General features: G+C 51.6%; 1 protein-coding gene and 1 long non-coding RNA gene across 7 annotated transcripts in view; one reads left to right on the top strand and one right to left on the bottom strand.

Moving 5' to 3' along the window:
- LOC144615447 (pleckstrin homology domain-containing family M member 1-like) overlaps positions 1-7,791 on the bottom strand; it is a 20,465-nt gene extending 12,674 nt beyond the window's left edge. For 2 of the 4 annotated variants that reach the window (XM_081794789.1, XM_081794792.1), the window contains exons 1-2: positions 5,106-5,194; positions 1,854-1,942 (exon numbers count right to left, since the gene is read on the bottom strand). In XM_081794789.1, the coding sequence (XP_081650915.1) occupies positions 1,854-1,901 (48 nt within the window). In that variant the 5' untranslated portion in view covers positions 1,902-1,942; positions 5,106-5,194. Of the gene's footprint in view, positions 1-1,853; positions 1,943-2,342; positions 2,503-5,105; positions 5,197-7,677 lie in introns of those variants that run through there. The other 2 variants (XM_081794790.1, XM_081794791.1) reach the window with 2 other exon arrangements.
- On the top strand, positions 6,062-17,416 carry LOC145715149 (uncharacterized). 3 transcript variants are annotated; one of them, XR_014137172.1, is made up of 4 exons: positions 7,901-7,915; positions 11,378-11,510; positions 14,727-15,155; positions 16,490-17,416. It is a non-coding gene; the product is annotated as an uncharacterized LOC145715149 (long non-coding RNA). The 3 variants fall into 3 exon arrangements; XR_014137173.1 differs by lacking the exons at positions 7,901-7,915; positions 11,378-11,510 and adding an exon at positions 6,062-6,552; XR_014137174.1 differs by lacking the exons at positions 7,901-7,915; positions 11,378-11,510 and adding an exon at positions 11,517-13,859.

Here is a 17,416-nt window from a genome sequence, read left to right as displayed (position 1 = left end):
GCGGGGGGATTACTCTGAGGGCAGGACTTGCTTTTTTTTTTCATTCTTGCATCCTCAACACTTGGCTTGGTTCCTGACACATGTAAGTATTCCGTTAAGGTCTGTTACATAAATCAATTATAAAATACATATATGTAAAATCCTTTGGAAAGATAAAGACAGTTCTGTCATAGTATAAGCATGTCAAAATTACCTATGTGTTTTGGAAAAGGATTGGGAGGGAATACAGAAAACCTGGTTTGAACTGTTAGCTGATAGGATTATGGATAAATATTTTACTGTTTTATTTTTATCTTAGCCCAAACAGTTCATGTTAATGTTCTTTGAAAAGTCGAATGTTCTTTTTTTTTTAAAAAAAAAAATTTTTTTTTTTTAATGTTTATGTATTTTTGAGACAGAGAGAGACAGAGCATGAACGGGGGAGGGTCAGAGAGAGAGGGAGACACAGAATCTGAAACAGGCTCCAGGCTCTGAGCGGTCAGCACAGGGCCCGACGCGGGGCTCGAACTCACGGACCGTGAGATCATGACCTGAGCCGAAGTCGGACGCTCCATCAACTGAGCCACCCAGGAGCCCCTGTTTTTTTTTTTTTTTTTTTCTTTATAACAGCTTTAATGAGACACAATTTACATTGCCTAAAATTCACTCATTTAAACTATACAGTTCAGTGATTTTTGGTATGTTCACAGAATAGTGAAACTACAGCCACTACCTAATTTTAGGACATTTTCATTGTCTCAAAAAGGAACACTGTGCCCATGAGCAGTCACTCCTCTCTAGTCCCCTCTCCCTCAACCCCTAGCAACTACTAATCTACTTTCTGTCTTTATGGATTTGCCAATTCTGGACATTTTGTGTAAATGAAGTCATACAGTATGCAGTCTTTTGATGTTAGACATCTTTTCATATGACTTATGGGTCATATACTTCTTTTATTGTTTGCTTATTTGACTGGAGAGAGAGAGAGAGAGAGAGAGAGAGAGGCAAAGAGAGAGGAGGACAGAGGATTCAAAGTGGGCTAGGGAGTGACAGCAGCAAACTCCCAAATCGTGAGATCATGACCTGAGCCAAATGGACGCTCAACCGTCTGAGGCACCCAGGCCACCCTAATGCCCTCTTTTCTTTTTTTTAATGTTTATTTATTTTTGAGAGACAGAGAGAGACAGCATGGGAGGGAGAGGGCAGAGAGAGAGAGGGAGACCCAGAATATGAAGCAGCCTCCAGGCACTGAGCTGGCAGCACAGAGCCCGATGCGGGCCTCCAGCCCATGAGCCGTGAGATCATGACCTGAGCCGAAGTCGGATGCTCAACCGACTGAGCCACCCAGCTGCCCCTTCTTTTAATGTTTACTTATTTTTGAGAGAGAGAGAGAGAGAGAGAGAGAGAGGGAGAGAGAGGGAGAGAGAGAGAGAGAATGTGCATACATGTATGTGCCTGTGGGGGAGGGGGCAGAGACAGAGCGGACCGAGGATCCAAAGCAGGCTCTGCTCTGACAGCAGAGAGCCCAATGCAGGGCTTGACCTCACAAACTGCAAGACCATGAGCCGCTTACGATCATGACGCTTAACCGTGTGAGCCACCCAGGCGCCCCATATGTATGACTTCCTTTGAGAAATCCTTGGTCTTCAGGCAGCCCCTATTAAAATCCGTTGTTTTTTATCAATTCCCATTCTATCACCAATAAGATGTTCTAGAAAGGGCAGGGTCTCCTCAGAGCCTGCTTCTGCTATAACTCTTTCTCAGCCCGAAGCCTCGCTTTCCAGACAGTACTCATTCATTTCAAAGTGAGGAAGACCAATGACATGGCTGTCCCGTGCCCCCTTCCCCACCCTTGAGCCTCTCCGACTGCCTACCGGGATGGCAGCCCGGGGGTCCAGTCCATTCTCCACCACCGAGAGCATTTCCGCTCACACTGCAGCTCCCTCGGAGAATCACATGACACCTGCAGAGACAGACGGCGCGGCCAGATGAGCAGGTTCCAGCTCACCACCCCCAGCCAATTCTCCCCCTCCCCCCAGCAGGCAGCGGGTCAGCCCATCTTCCTCAAACTGCAATGCAAAGGCCTCTGAATTCAAAAGTAAAAGCCAAGAGTGGATTTTAAGGAAGGAAACAAGGGAAGAGAAGAAATCTGAGGGCTCGAATCTCAGGAGGTGGGGAATCCTATGTGCCGTGGGTGGGTCCACCCTAATCAGGGCATGGAGAGGCCTCTGTATGCCACACCAAACGCTGGCACAAAAAAGCAGGGAATGAGGGGCCGATTTGGATACAGAACTAAGGGTGCGAGGGGGATGCTGCCGCTGGAGGTGCCAAGAGCCCACGTGGACCAGGAAGCAGGGGCTCACAATTCACATTCGGAGCCTCTGACTCCTGTGCCAGCCCGATGTCTGCCAGCTCGGCAGGGACAAGCACAACTGAAGGAAGTTTCCAAAGGGAGGGCCTCTTGCTACATAGCTGCTTCCCCTCCAGGCACGAGGGTCCAGCTGGAGCAGCACAGGGACACGCCTAAAGGGAAACAACACGGGTTCGAATCTCAATTTGCCACTAACCACTTAGGCATGCTAGGTGGGGCACCACGGCAGACGTCTCAAACGGAGGTTATGAATGTGGAAAACGCCCAGCACAGTGCCTGACGGTACTAAGGATAAATGGTATCTATTACCCCGGTTGGATGTGGCCAAGCCTTATAGGCAAAGGCCACTGTCTGAATGAGTCCGCTCAACTACCTGAAGTCAGTACACAGGTAAATCCCTCAGGGCACTGGCTTCCCCCCCACCCCCCCGGGGGTGGCTTAGGTGGGGGGGGGGGGGGGGGCTCAACCTGAGCCTCGGGGGGTGGCTGTTGGCTCGCCTGGACCGCCCCAGCCACTTGGACGGACCAGGATTGGGCAGGCACATTCCCATCTAAACAGATCTCTAGTGACCACGCTGCCGAGCATGGAGGGACACCAAAAAATAGGTCATCGCTGTCTCTGTTCTCAAAAACCTATGGCCCAAAGAAGTTATCAAATGGAGGCATGATGAATGGATTTTGTACTGTTTACACACATTGCTTCATTCATTCCTTGTAACCACCCTAGGCGAGCTCTTTTATTATCCAGATAAATCAAAGCTGACCCAGGTCAGGGAACTTCCCAAGATCCCAGGGCTGATCAGTGGCGGGCTCTACCACCTTCGGCCAGGATGACATCCACCCTTCTGGAAGAGGCGGGTGTGAGCTAGGGCTAAGGGGTGGCTGGGGAGGGGGCAGGGAAGTCTTGGGAGGAGGGCTCTCCAGCTGGGGGCCCAGGTGGCGGGATGCAAGGGAGCATCAGGGTTGAGTCTGGCAGGAAAGGTTTACAGGCGAACAGTGAGGCATGGAGAACGGCAGGGTGGCCCTAAATGATGAAAGACGCTCTGATTCAAGCCCTGGCCTCTGGATCCGGCAGAGGGTGAACAGGACCCAGCGCCGACCTTCCTAAGTAAGGACATGCAAAGGCAGATAGGTGTGTGGAGGACGGCCCCCACGAAACCAGCTCTGGTCAGCGCACAACAGACTGACAGGAGGAACACTAGCCCCTGGCCACAGCCCATCAGACTGTCTCTCCCTCCACCACTTTCCCAGCTCCTACCCACTGGGAATCCTCAGGACCCTTCGCTGGAGACCAGCTCCATGCTCTGGCCACCAGGGCACCGGGAGAAGGGGACATACTATAGAGTCGGTCCTGAAACCGTGCCTGATCCTAGAGGCTGGGTTTCTTCAAGGCTACCCTACGCAGCCCTGCAGGCCACGTTCAGGCTCGCTGGCTTTGAGACCCTGGCATCCAATCCCCTCTGGCAATTCCGGGGGCCTGCCCTTCTAGACAGAGCCTCAAGCCCTAAAACTGCCCTTCCCTCAGCCGGCCTCAAGGCTTGGGCCTCAGCAATCTGAAGAGGAAGACCATTGAGGCCTCATCAACTAATTCACTGAATATAATATTCACTGGAGGGAGGGAGGCTTATCATTAAGTGGGTGCTCTGGCCAAGTCAGGGTCTGCTGAAAAAACAAAGTAAACTGACACTGAGGTCAGAGCAGGGCCAGACAAGAGACAACTGTGACCTAAAACAGTGTCGGGAACGTCACAAAAGGACAACAGTGCAGAGAAACCTAGAAGAATTGCCACTTGACAATTCACAAAACAGAACTGAGACGTGGGGGTCAGGCCAAAGTTCCGGGCACATCTTTCCTTGCAGGAAGCCAAAGCTCCCTACCTACATAGGCCTGTCGGTTCTAGAACGCCTCAGGAAGGCAGGAAATGGCTCAGAGGCAGGACCACGACCATCTACGATGTGAGATCTCTGGGCTCTGGGTCTCCTGACTGCTAGGTCAGCACTCCAGCAGGCTCCTTGGGTGAGCCAGACCCCCATCTACCATGCTATGGGACTGGTTTCACTTTCTATCTTCAGAGCTGTCTTCACTGACACCAAGAAGCAAACGAAAGAGGGGTGGGTCTTCAGGAGACCCAGAAGAAAGAGAGCAAGTAGAGAGTTCAAACATCCCTGATACAGTGGAGCAGAAAAGGTGAGTGCCGTGTGCCTTTAGGAAACTCTTAAGTCACCCTTCGTCTACCTCTGCCCCTCTGTATTGGTTCACTCTGGCACAGGATCTCATTCTCTATCCTCATTTAATTCTTAAAACAATCCTGTGAGAGAAGGATGAGTATCCCTCATTCACAGAAGAGAAAACTGAGGCTCAGTAGAAACATGCCTCAGGTGAGGGACAGAATTTTCTCATTCCAAGCTCTGTGCCTTTCGTCAGTTCATACTGTCCCAGGTCCTTGGTTCAAAGAGTTTCAGGCAAACTTATTATTCACAGACTCTTCAGAAGCTCCACCTTATCAAAGAAGGCCTAACACTGACAAGAAACAATCTTGCCCATCAGATCTGTGGCCCCAACTAGCTGACCACAGGTCCTTTCCATGGCAGCCAGGTTTCCGAGCTGTCCCTCCTCAAATGTTCCAACACACAGGAAGGAATCGTTGGGGTTGATTCTCTTCGTGATACTGCCTGGCCTTCTATAAACATCCAATTTCACTTCCTCCAGAGACTAAGGAAGAACGAAAAGAGGAGAAGGACTCAGATGAGACTTACATTAGAAGAAGAAATGGATAACCTGGCTTCACCACTTTCGAAACACTCCGTTCATCAGTAAACAGCAACCTCTTCTTCTTAGAGACTTCCCCGCCATCCGCGACAGCCTCGTCTCTACGGCCTGACTCCGATCCTGCACCTGGCTATGCACGACAACAGGCCGGTGTTTAAGCCCTCCAGCTGCTGTACCAGGTGATGAGTCAGGGTTTTCAGCTGGAAACAAATGACAAAGTTATCTTCTGATTCAGAAAGACAGCTGATACTTCAGACATGTGAGTGCTGAGTAAACAGCACCTCCTTCTACCTGAAGAAAGTTGGATTTCTAGACAAGAGCCCTGTGGGGGGTGGGATGGGTGTGGGGGGGGGGGGGAGTGGGTAGGGCGACAAAGCAACTGAATATCAGCTGGAGGGCAAGCAACTTCTAGCTCGTGATTCCCAGTCCAAAGGCTAGTGGGTGAGGCCAGAAATGTGAGGTCTAGGAACACTGGGTATCTTTCTTTCCTCCCTCCCTCCTTCCATCCAACAACACCCATCTCTCCCATATTCTTGTCCCAGATCCCTTAAGATTCTGGCAAGGACCAAACTCTGAGTGAATGAAAGCAGGACCTTTGCCTGACTCATTCACCATTGTCTTTCTAATGCTTCAAACAGTGCACGGCACACAGTGGTGCTCACAAAATACTTGCTGAATGAACAGATGAGTAAAATAAAAAGGCTCAGACCGTTTCAGACTGTAAGAAGTTGAGGTATACAACTTCTCAGTGGTGGGGTCACTGCAGAACTCCTTCCATTACACCAAGCTGCCAACAGGCTGAAACCCTTCAGAGATCACACCTTAACGGAAGGGGATATTGAAGGTAAAAGGACATCCGATTCTCAAAGGCGTGAGACTATAAATGCAAGCAAACACAAGGGGTCTTCTTTGGGGTCCTTTACAATGGCTGTCAAGTGGCCAATCCTTTGGAGTTTGGTCACCAGAACTTAGAGGGGATGTGCACCCCCAAATCCCAGGAGATTATAAATGTTAACCATGGAGCCTGGGTGCCTCAAGAATGTCTAGCTACTCTGAGATAACTTGACTCTCTGTGTTCATGGGTAATCAAAATGGTCAAAACTCAATGATCCAGCACCTGCAAAAAGAGGAAGCAATTCAACAGCCTCCACGGAGGCCTCGGCGTCCCCAGGATCCACTCATCTCTACTCTTCACAACATGTAACGTCACCTCTGGCACATTCGGTAGCGGGACTAATCTACAACCAGTTCTGGCCAGGAGGAGCACTGGGTGAGGGTCCTTTCTGAGCGGCAGGGCAATGCACATGGACATGATTCTGTGACCACAGCCAACCCCACACAGTGGAACCGCTTGAGTTTCTCCAGATCGTCACCCAAAAGGAAGTGATAAGCTTCCACTGCCCCAGCTGAATGAGTAGCTCCCTCACCTTCCAGGTATTTGGATGATACCTATCATTCCAGCAGCCAACGCGAGTAATGTAATATGGATGCCAGGAATACAATCCTTAAGGACAGGTACAGGGGGCCTGACATCCAGGAAAAGCACTTGACCCACGGGAGAAGGATCTCTACTCCTCCACACTTACTTACCATCTGAGGCCCTGCCTCAATTGAGGTGTTCGGCAAGTGCCTGGCTCTGAGAAAGCAGGTGGGGTTGGCAGGGGACTGCACTAGGTTCTCAGATCAAATGGGGACCACATCAAGGGAAGAGTGGGCACAGAGCTGGGATGAAGAGTTGAAATGGGGATAGGAAGACGTCAATCTAACAAGATTGGGTAGGGGTGGTGGGAACTAGGGCAGCAAGAGTTGGGGGGTGGTTTAGCAAAGACTCAGGAATGAAGTGTCCTCAGGCTGGCTGGGGATGGAAAGAAAGTATGCGGTGGGCTTGGAAGTTAGGGGTTGAGTGGGTGAGGGCAAGAAGATACATACAAGACTTGAGATAGGGCTGAGATCAGAGTTATCAAGAAGAGGGGGGTAAGCGCAATAGGGCATCTACTGTAGTGGTAGGTATTAAATGAGTGGGGGGAGGTGGGTGTTTTGGCTGAGCAGACCTTGGGGGGCTGAGCAGGGGGGCTGGGATAAGAAAGCTGAGCCTGAAAAGGGGTAAGCCAGAAAGACGGGGAGGGGGAGGGGGGGCTCGAGGAGGTTTGCGTGGAGCACTGGGATTGCCAAAGGGGTTGAGGGGTGAGAAGGAGATGCGTTAGAGGGAGGCGGAGGGAAGTGGCTGTCCTAGGGGTTGGAAGTGGGCTACCGTGGGGTCGAGTGTGGCTGCACTTACGCAAGACCAGTGGTGAAGGGGTGAGGGTAAGGGCTGGGCTCGGGTCACGGGTGGAGAAGAGGAAGGGGACGGGTCAGCACTGGCTGTTTGGGCTGAAGGCTCGGGTCCGAGTGGGGTAGGGTGCGGGGCTCAGGCCGGGCAGGGAAAAGGCTCTGAAGCAGGACAGTTTCAAAGCAACCAAGGGTTTGCGATCACGGACAGGGCTGGTGACCCATCGCCCGTTCTCGTCTCGGCCCCGCCGTCCCCTTCTCACCCTCCTCGCCCTCTGACCCCTAACTCACCAGAGGGAGCGGGGAGGGGGCGCGGGGCACTCCTGGCCACTGCAGCCCCTAAGCCTCCGACCAGGCGCTGCGGCCTCCGGGCCAGGGACAACAGGAAACGGCGCTCGCGGCGCCTGACGCCATCACGTTGGTTCGGCGTCCGGCCCCGCCCCCGGACCGCGGAGCCCAGCGCAGGGCCGGCGGAGCCTCGGGGCGGGGCCAGCGCTCAGGAAAGCCCAAGTTCCCAGCTCCAGAGCAGGTGAGTGATCTGGGAGGCTGGGGACTCTGCGACCCGAGATGCGCACGAAGAGGCGAGGCCACCAGGCTAGCCCACCAGTGTCGGGCGGAACGTGTCCTACTGCCCGCCCCCAGCAGTGTCTGCGTCTCACTAGATCCCGGCCGCCTTCTGGGTTCACGACCTTGCCTGGGCACAGCACTATCTACCGTGCTGTCTACGGAGGCTGTCTGTTGGCCTCCTGCCCGGAAGGTTCCCACTTGTAAAATCGGACCAATAACGTCTACCCTAGTTTTGCCTCCCTGAGGGCATCAGTGCAGTTGGTGCTTCCCGCCTGGTGGTTCTCAGGACAAGCATACAGGTTTTGATCACCCCTATCACCAAGGGAGCACCTTTAGGTACCCGTCAGCCCCCAGGCATGAAGCTTAAGGTTCTGGTTATTCTCATCTAGCCAGGAAGTTGTTTGTTTCCTTTACTTGGTAGAGTTGACATTTCTCTTTCACATGGACCCAGAACAAAAGGTCAAGAGTGTGTGTTGGTGGGGGTGGGGACAGATGTCTTGTGCTTTGGACACTTCATACCTGCAGGCTCAGGTCAAGTGGGATCTTAGGGCCTGAGTGTGGGGTGAGTACTGGGGTGGAGAGGTACTGCTACCTGCAGGTCCAGGGGGACTTTGGGGGTGTCTACAGGGCTGGTCTGGGAACGGGACAGTTCTTGGAAGAAAGCTCCACTGATCTGGGCCAGGCTCTCCATCAGCCTTTCTGGGAAGGGGAGAAGAAGGGGTCCCAGTGCCTGTTTCCATTTATAAAACCAGCTGTTGGAGATGTGGCACCTGAGTGTGTGCGGGCTGCCTCTTCAATAATTCTGTCTCTAGGAGCGAGAACCACCTCTCCTCGATTTTAGACTAGATGAATCTGAGTACATTTAGTATGGTTAACAGTTGAACAGAAAGTTAGAAATAAGGACACGGAGGGATGCCTGGGTGGCTCGGTCGGTTAAGTGTCTGACTTCGGCTCAGGTCACAATCTCACAGTTGTGAGTTCCAGCCCTGCATTGGGCTCTGCGCTGACCGTGCAGAGCCTGCTTGGGATTCTCTCTCTCTCTCTCTCTCTCTCTCTCTCTCTCTGCCCCTCCCTCGCTTGTGCTCTCCCTCTCCAAAGTAAATAAACGTTAAAGATAAATAAATAAGGACACAGAAGCAAAGCATTATCTTAGCGTTAAACAACTTGGAAAGTAAGGAATTTACTGGGAAATCCAGTTTCCTGGGCAAAAGGATAGTGTTTCTGGTTATAATTATAGCACATCAAGAGCATCAGTGTCTTGATACAAGCATGCCCTCCCCCAGATGGAGCCAGCAACATTCCTCAGTTCTTCCAATGAATTTTTGCGCAGCCGCTGTCTGCAAAAGCTGTGGGAACCCCGCATGGTAATCTCTTATCTATCTTTTCAGGAGCCCCTGTCTCCTGGTCTTCTCTTACTTCTCAGGCCTCTCGGCCCCTCTGCAAAGTCTACGGGCTTGTCCTCCTCTCTCCATCTTACTCTGGCGCACATTTCCACCATTCGTGGGCCACGAGTCCACCAGGTAATCTGAGGCCGGAAAAAAAAATCTCCCATTACCCTGTTATTTGAGCAATAATAAAGGTACGTGCAAAGTGCCATGGTGCCAGGGAAGAGGCCTTGAAGGTTATCCTGGCGGAAGCAACTTTTATCTGAGCCTTCCGGGTGGACACAGGAAAGGGCAATGCCTGCGAAGAGACTGGTAGAGAAACGGCCGGTGGGTAGGAATGCAGACTGAGCTCAGGGGAGGGTGCACGGAGAGGTGGAGAGGAAGCTAGGAAGTAAGGCTAGAGTAAGGGGAGGGGGCTTAGAATGGAAGGGGGAGATAAAGACAGATTGGGCAATGGGGAAAGGGAGGAGGCACAGACACAGCTGGAGGCCAGTGCAGGAAGGGCTCAGACGCTCACAAAGGCACTGGTCTGTCAGATTTCAAGCACTACGCATAGTCATTCAAAGCCAGGCAGGAGGACTGCAGGCATCTGAATTTCTCGGGGGTCTAAGGTGTAGATTCCTGAACCCCGCCCCTGCCCTGGAGAGTCACTCTGGGATGAGGTCCAAGTATTTAGCCTTGACCCAAACCTTTTCTGTCTCTTGCCCTACCACCCGTGGATCTGAAGGGTGAGAAAATGTGAGAATCTCTCCTTAACCTAGGAGCTGAAGGGCAAGGCATTTAACAGGTGTGGAAAATAGAGGCTCCTATTTGCCAGATAGGAATTTTGATTTATCCTTAGCAACCACCCTGAAGGTAAGCACCATTGTTATCCCCATGGCATAGATGATAAAACAGGCTTAAGAGAGGTTAAGGAACTTGGGGGCCCAAGGCCATACAACTCATAATTACTACAGGTGGGATCCTCACCCAGCTCTGATTCTAGCTGGAGAACTAGCATAATTCAGTGGCCGAGCAAGTGGGCTTTGGAGCCGGGAATGCTTAGGTTTGAATACCGGCTCTACCCCATACTGTTTTCTAGGCCTTCCCTAAGACAGCGCAGGGCCCAGCACAACCCAGCAAGTGTGGGCCTGAGACCACTGCCACAGTCAGTGGTTTTCATAGGCCCCTCGAGATGGCACCAGAGATAGAAACTTCTAAGTTTGATTGGTGGTTAGAAAAGAGAAGTAAATCACAACACGCTGAGGCCCCTCTGCCTCAGGCAGAGGGGCCAGAGTGTGTGACTTCCGGGAAGTTCCCCAAACTATCTGAGCCTCAGTTCCTCATCTGTAAATTGGGGAAAATATCAGTTGCCATGAGGATTAAATAAGATAATATCCTCAGGACGGTTTCTGGTCTGAAGTAAGCACTTGAGGATAACTAGCTATATTATTATTATTATTATTATTATTATTGTTACAGTTTTGGCTAATTCGTACCTACCCAGTTCAGTCAGATCTCCGTTTTCTAACTGGTCTTTGAGCACTGGAGTGAGAGCCTCTCTTGTTTGAACCCCAGATGTATGCTTACTTGGTCTCTGACCGAAATCATCTAAGCAGAACTAATGCCACCATTTCTTTTGAAACCGGAATAGGTAATGTTCTCATGGCTTCTGTTGCAGGAAGCTGGTTCTTCCCACTCTCTTTAAAAAATGGATTTAAAGGGTTCGTAAAAATTATGTGTCAATTCTATCTCAATAAAGTTGGACACAAATACAGCTTTGAGGTGCCGTTGACAAAAGAATGGACTCTTTAAGCCTCCCAAATGTTATCACACATAGTTTACAGTTCAAATAGTACGAAATGAAGTGGTGAGGAAACAGAATGACCCGCAGCAGCTTCTTGCCTCGACCATCCCCACCCTCCTGGGCCAGCTCGCCAGTCCTCGGTCCTCCTTACCTCTCGCTGGATCTTCTGGTGCTTATCTCCACCTATCTTGTGTTTCTAGCTCTTAATTCTTCCATTTAAAAGAGTTTTTTAATTTTTTTTTTTTTTTGAAAGAGAGAGAAGGAGAGAGAGAATCCCAAGCAGGCTCTGCGCTGTCAACACAAAGTCCGATGCGGGGCTCGAACCCACGAACCGTGAAATCGTGACCTGAGCTGACGTCAGACGCTCAACCGACTGAGCCACCCAGGTGCTCTGATTCACCCATTTTAGACGCTATCTGTGGACTTCCTAGCAACACAGGCAAGGAGTTAGGTCTTTAACACCCCCCACCCATTCCATTCTTGGGGTTTAGTTTTGTCACTCTTGCCCCATGATTGATAGTGGTTGCAGAATTGTGACTAGGTAAGCATTGTTCACCGCAGAGCTTGCTCATGTAGTCCGATGGCACTCGTTTCTGTCCCCTGACCCCCCGGGGTTTAATTTCTTCTCCTTCTCTTTCTGTGCTGCCCGCCACGATCACTCCTCCACTCCGCTCCAGTGCTCTGGCATGACAGTTAGTGCCGTTTCCCTCGGCTACCTCCTTGACCTGTCATACGCTGCTGTCCTGGAACCTTCCTTCGCTGCTTCCTGGGCTGGGGTTTTCCTGGCTCCCTTCTCTTCTTGCTTTCTTTACTCTCTCTCTTAATCTGCAGTTAAGAATCCCTTTCTAATATTAAAAAATAGAATGGTCTTCGGACCTGCTCGTGATCGTAGGGATCCTTTCGATATCTATTAATTGGGACAAAAAATACAGAAAGACCAAAAGTTACTATGAAGGCACTCCTGCTCTTAAGTGAATTTGTGTTTTACTCACAATAGCATCTATGAACGTGTGAAAGCCTGTTCAAAGTTTAGGCTTAGGGTTAGTTCAATCTAGCCTCAATGTCTGGTCTTCCATTTGTCACCTCGCCCCCTCAACTTGCCGTGAGACAACCCCCTCTCTTGACTTTCTATTCAGTTCCTGTGCCCTAGCAGAGACTTAAGTACTGGTTTAAGGCCCACCTTGCAGGTGCACGCTGACCATGGCTGGCCAATCAGGGTCTCCTCCTGCCAGATACAGGGTCCAAGCAGACCAATCAGAGGCTTTTTGAAGACTGGCTTTCCTTTATGAGGCTTGCTCAACCTCAGTGGAGAGTTGGAGTTACTAAGGACTATCTTTGCAGTCTTGGGGCATCCATCCTGTGGCCTGAAGCCGTCATGGAGGAAAGCACAACTGAGGGATAGTTGGGGAGAGAATGACGTTTGAGCGCTAGATGCGGCCAGCTTGAAGATCTTAGGCTTCCCGGTTATGTGAGCCGATACACCGTATGACATTTTTGGCTTAAGCATATTTTAGTTGGATTTCTTTCACTGGGAGCATAAAGAGCGGCGACTGATATCCTGTCTTTGTGAACTTGGGCAGGTTATACAAGCGGTGCGTACAGACTTGGACCGTGACAACGCAGCTCCCACTAGGTCCCCTATGGCTGCCCTGTTATCAGCCTGAGCCTGAGACAGCTTGACATTGAATAGCCCGTTTTAGGGACTGGAGGAAACGACTTACCATGAGTCACTGCCCTAAAATATGCTTTCTACCCACATGCCCGGTGCCTGGAATTCTGTGGTGATGGTGGCATTCGTCAGGGTTAACCATGGCTCTCTTCAAACGGTTCTCCTTTGGAGTGTGAAGTCTGCGATATTTAACTTGTAGAAGTCCTTTCTTCTGGAGGTCCCTCTGGCAGGCAGTGGATCCAGGATGCGGTGTAGACAGACCTAGGTACACATCTCAGTTCCCAATGGCACAGTCCCTTTGCAGCTTTGCGGGCAAACCCCTAGCACTGTGTGCTGACCTTTAGGAGGTCAGTCTGTATCACATAAGGAATCCGACGCAGAGAGTGAAGAAATGGTCTCAGATTCACCCAGTAATCTCCCTGAGTCAGCCCTGAGGGCAGGGCCTGGCCCTAGGCGTTGGGAAGAGGAAGGAGATGTGATTCTTGTCTTGTCAGGGCTCCTGACCTGATAGAGAACTGCGGTTGAGTCTTCACATGGACGGACGCTGTCTTTCACTCTGCGCCATTCGTAGGTGACGCCTAGAAGAGCAGGGCCACCGTGTTGTAGCCTCTGACCCAGGACTCTGTCACATTCTGGGAGAGAGAATTATGGGCCCTCCCCGCATCCCCGCTCCTGCTGTGTCTCCTCGTGGCCACAGTGTACTTTCCCATCCCCTGGCTTGGGGCTGGGGGCTGGTTCCGTGCTTAGGCTCGAAGAGGCCCGATGGCTCTTTTGCTTGCTCTCTTACGCTTCTCTTGGGTAGCCGCTGCCTCTTCAGCCTGGGTCCCGGCAGCAACACAGGGAGAAAAGACCAGCAGTGAGAAGCAGCGCCGATCCAGCCAGCAGGGCATTAAAGTACAGCGGTAACGGCCAACCTGTGAGAATCGGTTTCCCAGCCTCCTCTGAGTTTTGAGGATGGTCTATTAGTTAGCACTGTTGTGGCAAAAGATAACAGATACATGGATTCCCTCCGTTATCAGGTTACGTACAGGTTCAGCTGCTGCAGTAGAGACCCAACACAACAGTGGTTAAGTGATTTTTTTTAATTCTTTTTTTTTAATCCTTTTTTTCGGGGGGCGGGGGGGAGAGTGCAAGCGGGGGAGGGGCAGAGAGAGTGGGGCAGAGGATCCAAAGCGGGCTCTGTGCTGACAGGCTGACAGCACAGAACCCGATGTGGGACTCAAACTCACGAACCCCGAGATCGTGACCTGAGCTGAAGTTGGATGCTTAACCGACTGAGCCACCCAGGCGCCCTTTAATTCCTTTGTTTTTAAATGTTTATTTATTTTTGAGACAGAGACAGAGATTGAGTGGGGGAAGGGCAGAGGGAGACACAGAGTCTGAAGCGGGCTCCAGGCTCCGAGCCGTCAGCACAGAGCCCGATGTGGGGCTTGAACCCACGAACGGTGAGATCCTGACCTGAGCCGAAGTCGGACACCTAACCGACTGAGCCATCCAGGCGCCCCAACAGTGGGTTAAATTAAAAAACAGCTTCTTGGGGGCACCCGGGTGGCTCAGTCGGTCAGGTGTCTGACTTTGGCTCAGGTCACGATCTTGCCGTTCATGGGTTCGAGCCCCATGTCGGGATGTGTGCGGACGGCTCAGAGCCTGGAGCCTGCTTCACGTTCTGTGTCTCCCTCTCTCTCTGCCCCTCCCCTGCTCGTGCTCTGTCTCTGTCTCTCAAAAATAAGTAAACATTGAAAAGAAATTTTTTTAAGAAGCAGCTTCTTGATCTCTCATATGATAATCCGGTTAAGTACTGGATCTGGGGCTGGTTCGGTGGCTCTTATGTCAGGGAGCCAGGCTCCTTCTGTTTTCCTGCTCTACCACCCTGGGGTGTAGCCCTCATCCAGACGAGGCCTTTGTACCGTTGAAATCTTCATTTCCTCCACAGTGTGGCGCCAGACCGCTCTCTGCCGCTGCCCTGGAAACACACGCAGCCTAAGCACCATTCCTGCCTCTGCTCTGGGCCTCGGGACTTTTCTTCTTCTTGAATGAGTGTGCTCCCGCCCCCCAGCTGGTGCTCCACGCCATCCCCCAGGTCTCAACAACATACCCCCACCAGGACCACAGGAGCCAGAGCTGGTCGTGCCTGGTGGTCCTCAGGACTGAGAGGCCCTGACCTCCGTGGGGGCAGGAGCCGGCCAGCATGACCAGTCGGGACTCCCAGGTTAAGAATCCAGTTGAGCCTCCTGGTCATCCTCAATCTGCTCTGCCCTTCGTCTCCCACCCCCAAATCCCTGCCGACCTCCAGCCCTGAAGAAGCCGGAGAACCTCTGCTTCCCCCACCTCCCCGTCCGCCTTGTCCTACTTCAGTCGTTTGGTGAGCATAAAAAGGCCTGTCAAAGTGGTCCCTCTGTTTGGGGGATGGGCTCAGGAGGGGTGGGCATGTGGGTTCGGAGGGTGACAGATTCTTTCTCCAAATGCTCGCCAGGCTCCTCCGAGCCCTCTTCTTGATTCGACCTTGCTTGGCCTGTGAAGGCGAACAAACACGGACGTGGTTGCTGGCAGCTCGTGGCCGCATCCCTAGTAGGACCCTAGCCTCCCTTAAAGTGCCTGCCTGCAAAACTCCCGGCTGTCTAAAGGATTGGCTGCTGAGTCCAGCCAACGCCTGAAGATCGGGCCCCTGTCTCCCAGCTTCTGTGAGAGGGCAGGAGCTTAACTTTGAGAAGTGTCAGCAAAGCCAGATGGGTCTCATATGGGCCAGCGTCCCTTCCTGCTTTTTGTCATCTTTCACTTCTGATTATAGAGCCCCCCACTCATTCCCTTCCCTAGTCCCTCATTCTCCCTGTGAAATACCCCATCACCTCTGTAATAATCCCAGTCGGGTGCCTGCTCACGATGAACCCTTTCCCCTACGGCACTGCAATACTATGTTACTGACTGAAATCTGTCTGGATTACTTTAAGTAGTGTCTGCTTTTGTTTGTTTTCATCAGGGGAGGTGTGCAGGATCAGCCTTTTAATTTTTTTATTTTTAATATTTATTTTTGAGAGAGAGGCAGGGTGCAAGCAGGGGGGTGGGGGAGGGGCAGAGAGCGAGTTAGACACAGACTCCAAAGCGGGCTCCAGGCTCCGCGCTGTCAGCACAGAGCCCGACGTGGGGCTCAAACCCAAGAACCGTGAGATCATGACCTGAGCCGAAGTCGGTCGCTCAACTGACTGAACCACCCAGGTGCCCCAACAGCCTTTGAAATTAAATTATTTTCAGGATCAGCTTTTTAAGTAAGCATCCCAGGGATGTTTGCGTATAGAGGTCCAAAGGCTGTATTTTGAGAAAACATGTTTCCCTGTGGAGATCTTTTCTCTGGCAGCCCTTTTGAATGGGGGCTATGTTTTCTCAGATACTGCATTGCCAATAGTCCATCCAGCTTTAATTCCAGTGAGAACGTTCCAGAGATGAAACTAAGAATCAACTCCAGGCGCTTCTCCAGTCACCTCTGGGGATGAGTGTATGTCGTCAGCATCCAGCGCCTCACCTGCTGCCCAGCTAGAATGACACCTTTCAGGGTTTCCGACTTAGAAACACGACCACCAGGTTACTCCACGTGGACACCACCCCCCTTTTACAAAGCCTTTGAACACCCCCCCATCAGGAGGGGTTTGCTGGATGATGTTGGTTGGCTCTTGACACCCATTTCTAGCCCCTTCTTTGCAGGTCCTGGAAACCCACGAACCATCGTTGACAGATTCCCTCGACAGCAGAATTGTGCCAATAAAGCGTACCTGTGTGAAATTTGGAAGGCGGAGGTGGAAGGAGGTGGAAGCCATGCTTTTCTCCTCTGTAGCAGCAGACATGCGGGCCGAATGTTGGAGTCCATACTCCCCACCAGTCAGGCTTGGGGCCATGGGGCTGTAGTGACCCCGGCAGTGGCTTCCCGAAGTTTCCTGACCGAGTGGCAGCAGCAGCTTTGAATCTATGGAGAGCAACTGTGGTAAAGTAACCTGAGAGCTAGTGGTGCGATTCCCCCCTGGCCCTGACCTTCACCACCGCGAGCCCCACCAGTGGTGAGCACCAATTGCTTGTATGACCTTTGTGTGTGTGTGTGTGTTTGCAATATCTAGAATGGTTTGTTTTCCTGGCTATGGTAGTTTTAAAATATGTTCACAAAACTGACGGTTGATGGGGGGTGGGAGGGAGGGGAGGGTTGGGGATGGGTATTGCGCCTGGGTGGCTCAGTTGGTTGAGCGTCTGACTTTGGCTCAGGTCATGGTCTCACCATTCATGGCTTCGGGCCCCGCATTGGGCTCTGTGCTGACAGCTCAGAGCCTGGAGCCTGCTTCAGATTCTGTGTCTCCCTCTCTCTCTTGTTCTCTCTTCAAAATAAACATTAAAAAAGATGTTTTTTGAGGAATAAATGTTTATTGTTGTTTTTAAAAAATTTTTTTAAATGTTTATTTTGGAGAGAGAAAGAGACAGAGACATAGAGTGCGAGTGGAGGGGTGGCAGAGAGGGTCATAATCTCGTGGTTGGTTCATGGGTTCGAGACCCGCATCGGGCTCTGTGCTGACAGCTCAGAGCCTGGAGCCTGCTTCATATTCTGTGTCTCCCTCTCTCTCTGCCCGCATGCTCTGTCTCTCTCTC

The sequence above is a fragment of the Panthera onca genome, assembly GCF_046562875.1.
Source record: "Panthera onca isolate mPanOnc1 chromosome E1 unlocalized genomic scaffold, mPanOnc1 haplotype 2 h2.Chr16_ul_4, whole genome shotgun sequence".
NCBI lineage: Eukaryota > Metazoa > Chordata > Mammalia > Carnivora > Felidae > Panthera > Panthera onca.
Note: the sequence above shows the minus strand (reverse complement) of the source record. Positions and strands in the feature narration are given on the sequence as shown.